At 36.2% G+C, this 5,276-nt stretch overlaps 1 protein-coding gene across 1 annotated transcript in view; it reads left to right on the forward strand.

Annotated features, from left to right (window-relative positions):
* The window catches only part of ATP7A (ATPase copper transporting alpha), a gene marked incomplete at its 3' end in the record, with an annotated part of 73,629 nt that overhangs the window by 63,119 nt on the left and 5,234 nt on the right, over window positions 1-5,276 (forward strand). The window contains 1 exon segment of the mRNA XM_077752931.1: window positions 4,361-4,507. Coding sequence (XP_077609057.1) covers window positions 4,361-4,507 — 147 coding nt within the window.

Raw genomic sequence — 5,276 nt, forward strand, 5'->3', positions numbered from 1 at the left:
GATCTTCCGTCTTAGTTCAGCTATCTTTCATTTCTCAGCACAGCTACTCTAAATCTTTTATATCTTTCATGGGATATGGTGGCCTTCTTCCTAGTACCCTAAGCAAATTTTCTGGATTATTTTTCACATAGAAAAAATTTTAATTTTATTTTTTAATATAATTTATTGTCAAATTGGCTAACATACAGTGTGTACAATGTACATCCCAGCAGTTCTCAGTCATTTGTTTTTTTCAACTTTTTGCCCAGAATGATCCCTTTTTTCAGGGGAAGAGGTATCCCTCATCTTGCATAATGAATCCCCTCCTCTTTGCTATAGATCCCACCCTCTCTTGATTCTTCAGGGACCCTACTCTGTTACATCCCATTGCTTCTTTATTTTCCAGCTCTCTGTACTAGCTCCTAAACATCTAAACATTTCTTCCGTAAATATCACTATAATCCCTTTTAGATTGCATCCTGTCTGTTTTCCTTTATATCTAAGCTTTTAGAAAGAATAGTCTAGGTTTGCTGAATTCACTTATTCATTGCACACCCTGCCTTCTGCCCCATCCATACTACCGAAACTGTTTTTTCTTAGTGCATTGATTACCTTATTCAGTACCGACTCCAATGGTCTCTTCTCAATCTGTATCCTGCATAACCTCAAATGCCAAAGGTATTTTTTCCTTCCTAAAGTTCTTTCTTCTCTTAATTTCATGACCATTCTTTCTCTAGGTTGTCTTCTCACCTACTTATCTGTTGCTTCCCATCCTCCTCTGTTTCCTCTTATCTTCTGCTCTCAAATTTGGGGTATCCTCAGATACCTCAGTTTTGTTCTTTTTCTTTTTTTCTCATTTTGTATACACTCTCTGTACACTTTCATTCATGTCTATTGCTTGTGCCACCTATAGATTTCTCCTACCATTCCAAATTTATTTATTCCAAAAATCACATCTTTAGCCAAAGCCTATTTTCCTGAGTTTCTGGTTGGTCTATCCATCTGCCCCAAAACATGACATACCCACCTAAGTGTTCTAGCACCTCCCTACCGATTTGTGCTTGAGTGATTTTGCTAACACGCAAATGTGATTATATAACTTTCTGACTAATGCCTTTTATTATAGTGACTTATAACTTATTTTTGAATCGTGAACCTTTGGATGAATAGCTATACCCACCCCTTAGACAATTTTTGTTTTGGAGGTATGCATGTATCTTAAACCCTATCCATGCAATTCTGTTCAGGATCCTGGCCTTACTGGCTGTCTCCTATGGGACAAAGACCAGTCTTTCTGATCTGTTCCCCATGATATGTCTCCTGCCTCCCTGTACTACCCATTTTGTTTTTTTCCACTGACCTCCATGTACTCTGTTCCATTCATATGAAACCACTTAGAGTTCCTTTTTACATTGTGTCATTTCATGCTTATTAGGTCATTTCATTTACTATTTTCTCTGGGTAATGTCCTTGTCCACAGTGGCATCTACCTCATGAACTTATTTTCATCTGTCAGGACTCAGCTCACGTCTCTCTTCAGTGAAGCCTTCACTAACTGACATGTATAGGCAGAGATATTTGCTTTTCTTTTTAAGTCGTAACTGTACTTAGTCTCTGTTTTTGTAGCAGGCACACTGCATGATAACACTTTATTTACATGATAAACAAAATTTATAAATTTACCTATTATGAATAAATAAAATTTATTTATTATTTGTCTGTGAACTTCCAGTATCAAGCATACTGACACATAGTAATTTTGTTCATTTGACACCTTTTGTTAAGCACTGTTCAAGACACTAAAGAATCAGCAGTGAGCAGAATAGACAAAGTCACTATCTTTTGGAGCTTATTATATTCCTGGTGGGAGAACACAAACAGTGAGCAAGTAAATAAGAAAACACAATATGTCTGATAGAGATAGTGCTGTAGAGGAAAATAAAGGGATATAGAAAATACTGGGAGTATTGGATCCTATTTTATATAGGATGATCAGGGTAGGCCTCCTTGAGAAGCTGATGCTGGACCAAAAACCTGAGAATGGGGAGAGAGAAGGGGAAGATATCTGTGACAAGAGCATTCCAGACAGGAGGGATGTTAAGTAAAGAAGCCTTGTATGCTAAACTAGTTTGATGAATAGCAAGGAGAACAGTGTGCCTAGAGCAGAGCAAATCAGTAGAAGGAGGGTTAGAGATGAGGTTAGGGAGTAGTATAAGGACATTGAAAGAATTTTGGTGTTTACCCTTGAGATGGGAAGCCGTTGGAGAGTTTTGTGCTAGGAATGACAGAATCTGACTTCATGTTTTAAAAGTGTTACGCTAGCTCCCCTGATAAAAATACACTGTTAGGGGAATGGGGCAAAGGGCAGGAGCAGGGAGATGAGTTAGTAGGCTGTTGCTATAATCTAGGTGAAAGATAATAGTGGTTTGGACCAACCAGTGTGGTAACAGTAGAGGTCATAAAGAGTGGTCATATTCTGAATATGTCTTAAAGGGAGAGCTGGCTGAGAGATTTTCTCAGATTGGTTATGGGGTATGAGAGAAATAGCAGTCAAGAATTATGCCCAGGTTTGTGGCCTAAATGATCTAGAAGGATGAAGTTACCATTTAAGTAAAATGGGGAAGGCCACTGGAAGGGCAATATTGGGGAAAACTGATCAGGAGATCAGTTGTTTACATGTTAAATATGAGTACCTATTAAATATTCAAGTGGAGATGCCATATGAATGGACATAACAAGTAGGCAGTTGGCTGCAGAAGTCTGGAGTTCAAGGAAAGAGACTAGGCTAGAGACATAGATTTGGGAGTCATCCACTTACAGATCTGTGCCGTTCAATGTGGTAGCCACTGGTTACATGTGACTATTTAAACTTAATTAATTTAAAATTCAGGGATGCCTGTCTGGCTCAGTTAGAAAAGCATGTGATTGGCGTCATGAGTTTGAGCTCCACATTGGGTGTACAGATTACTTAAAATAAACACATAAACTTAAAAAATAAATTTAAGATTCAGCCCTTCAACCATACTAGCCACATTTCACTGCTCAGTAGCCACATGTTGTTAATGGCTACTGTATTAAACAGCAGATATAGAACATTTTTAAATTCTGTTAAACAAAGCTGGTAGAGATGGTATTTAGAGCTATGAGACTGGATAAGATCACCAAGGAGTGACAGTAGATAGAGGAAGAAAAATGGTTTAAGGATTGAGCCCTGCAATACTATAGGTTAGGAGATCAGGGAGATCAACAAAGAAGATTGAAAATAAATGGTGAGTGAGGAGGTAACTTACACAAATGTGGTGTCCTAAAATCCAAGGAAAGAAAGTATTTCAAGAAGGAGGGAGTGATCTCCTCTGTTAGATGCTGCTAATAGGGCAAGTAAGATGAGGAACAAGAATTAACCATTAGGTTTATTAAAGTAAAGTCACTGATGTCCTATGTGAACAATTCTTTGGAGTAGTAGAGATGAAAGTTTTGCTGGCGTAGGTTCACAAGGGAATGGGAAGATATGAATTGGAGATAGTCAATAGAGACTACAATTCCAAGAAGTTTTGCTCTGTGTAGAAGCAGAAAATTGGGGCAGTAGTAAAGACATAGGTGAAATCAAGGGAGGTTTTTTTTTTTAAGATAGGACTGTGTGGAACAGAGAAAATTAGATTATCCAAGAGGAAGAGGAGAGAATTGTTGGGGAGGTGTTCTAGAATAAGCAAAGGAAGGGAGTCTAGTGCATAACTGGAGTTTGGCCTTAAAGAGGAGCAGGGGCAGTTTATAATAACGGAAGGGAAGTTAGATTAGTGTGTACACAGGCACAGTAGTTGGTTAGATGTGGCAGTGAGAGCTTGTAGAAGTTTTAATTGCAATTAAAATGGACACTGAGTTAGGATGATGAGATTATAGATATTATTGCTTTCAGTTTTTTCTGAAGTAGGAAGCAGGTATCTGGCCATATATGAGAATGAGAGAAGAGAAGGTATAAAATAGCCCTCTAGAAGGAGAAGGAATGGAGACTGTATGATTTCATACAACCATATTCAGCTGATGATGCACAATATATATTTTGAATTTAATTTAGTTGTGTGGAAGATCAAAGGGAAATCTTTACCAAGAAAGTAACATTTGAACTTGAAGAATATGATAGAATTTGATAATTGGAGAGGAGGGGTAAGGACTTTCCAGGTGGAGGCAGCAATATGTGCAAAGGTGCAAAGGCATGGAAAAGCTGCATATATTCCTTGAAAATTTGGAAATCACTGTTGTAGGCTGTGGTCTACCAAAAATACAACATAGCAACTATGTAAGGTTAGACAGGAAGAATGTGCCTCACAGCGTTATTATCAAAATTAAACGAGCTCACTAAATGCTGTTTCTGTACTTTATTCAGATGCTCTTAATGCTCAACAGTACAAAGTCCTCATTGGTAACCGGGAGTGGATGATTAGAAATGGTCTTGTCATTAATAATGATGTAGATGATTCCATGACTGAACATGAGAGAAAAGGTCGGACTGCTGTATTGGTGGCAGTTGATGGTAAGATTTTCCATAAGTACATGATGACTCAAATTAGTGATCTCAGTTATTATTTTATGTATATTTTTGAGAGACTTCTGAACTTGAGGGTTATTCAAAAGCAGCCTAAATGAAAAGTGAAAATGTTAGCAATACATAATTATTACTGATTAATTTAGAATTCTCTTGCATTTGCCTGGCTTTGTTTTTTTTCTCCATAGGCTAGCCTATGTTTTAAAAAAATAATTAAGGATTGTTTTAAGACCTAAAAATAATATAGCACTAGAGTAATAGCAAAATATAATAATACCTATAATCTCATCATCCTAACTCAGTGTCCATTTTAATTGCATGTATTCCATTTCTGAGTTTTGTGGGTATGTGTGTATTATATGTAATACAATATATGTACAAAATTATAATAGTACATATATACTGTTTTTAAGTGGGTGTGTTTTGCATATAAACTTAAAACTTTTATGCATATAAAAGTTAAAATTCCTTGTACACATACTATTTTATTTTTCTTTATTCATTTGCTGTTCATAATTATTTTGCAATTTTAATTCTGCATAATTTATTATATACTGTTATTAACTAAGTCATTCCCTTGTTGGAAATTTAAGCTATTCTTAATATTTCATTATTATAAATAACACTATGATGAACATCTTTGAGGTTTTAGGGGCTTTCTTTTGTTAAATTATTTCTTAGGGAAAATTTCTGTGAGATTAATTAGTCAACATTTATAATCTTTGCTAAGTATGAAGGCAGTATCTTAACTATGAAT

This window comes from Crocuta crocuta, unplaced genomic scaffold (genome assembly GCF_008692635.1).
Source record: "Crocuta crocuta isolate KB4526 unplaced genomic scaffold, BGI_CrCroc_1.0 scaffold1353, whole genome shotgun sequence".
Classification (NCBI taxonomy): domain Eukaryota; kingdom Metazoa; phylum Chordata; class Mammalia; order Carnivora; family Hyaenidae; genus Crocuta; species Crocuta crocuta.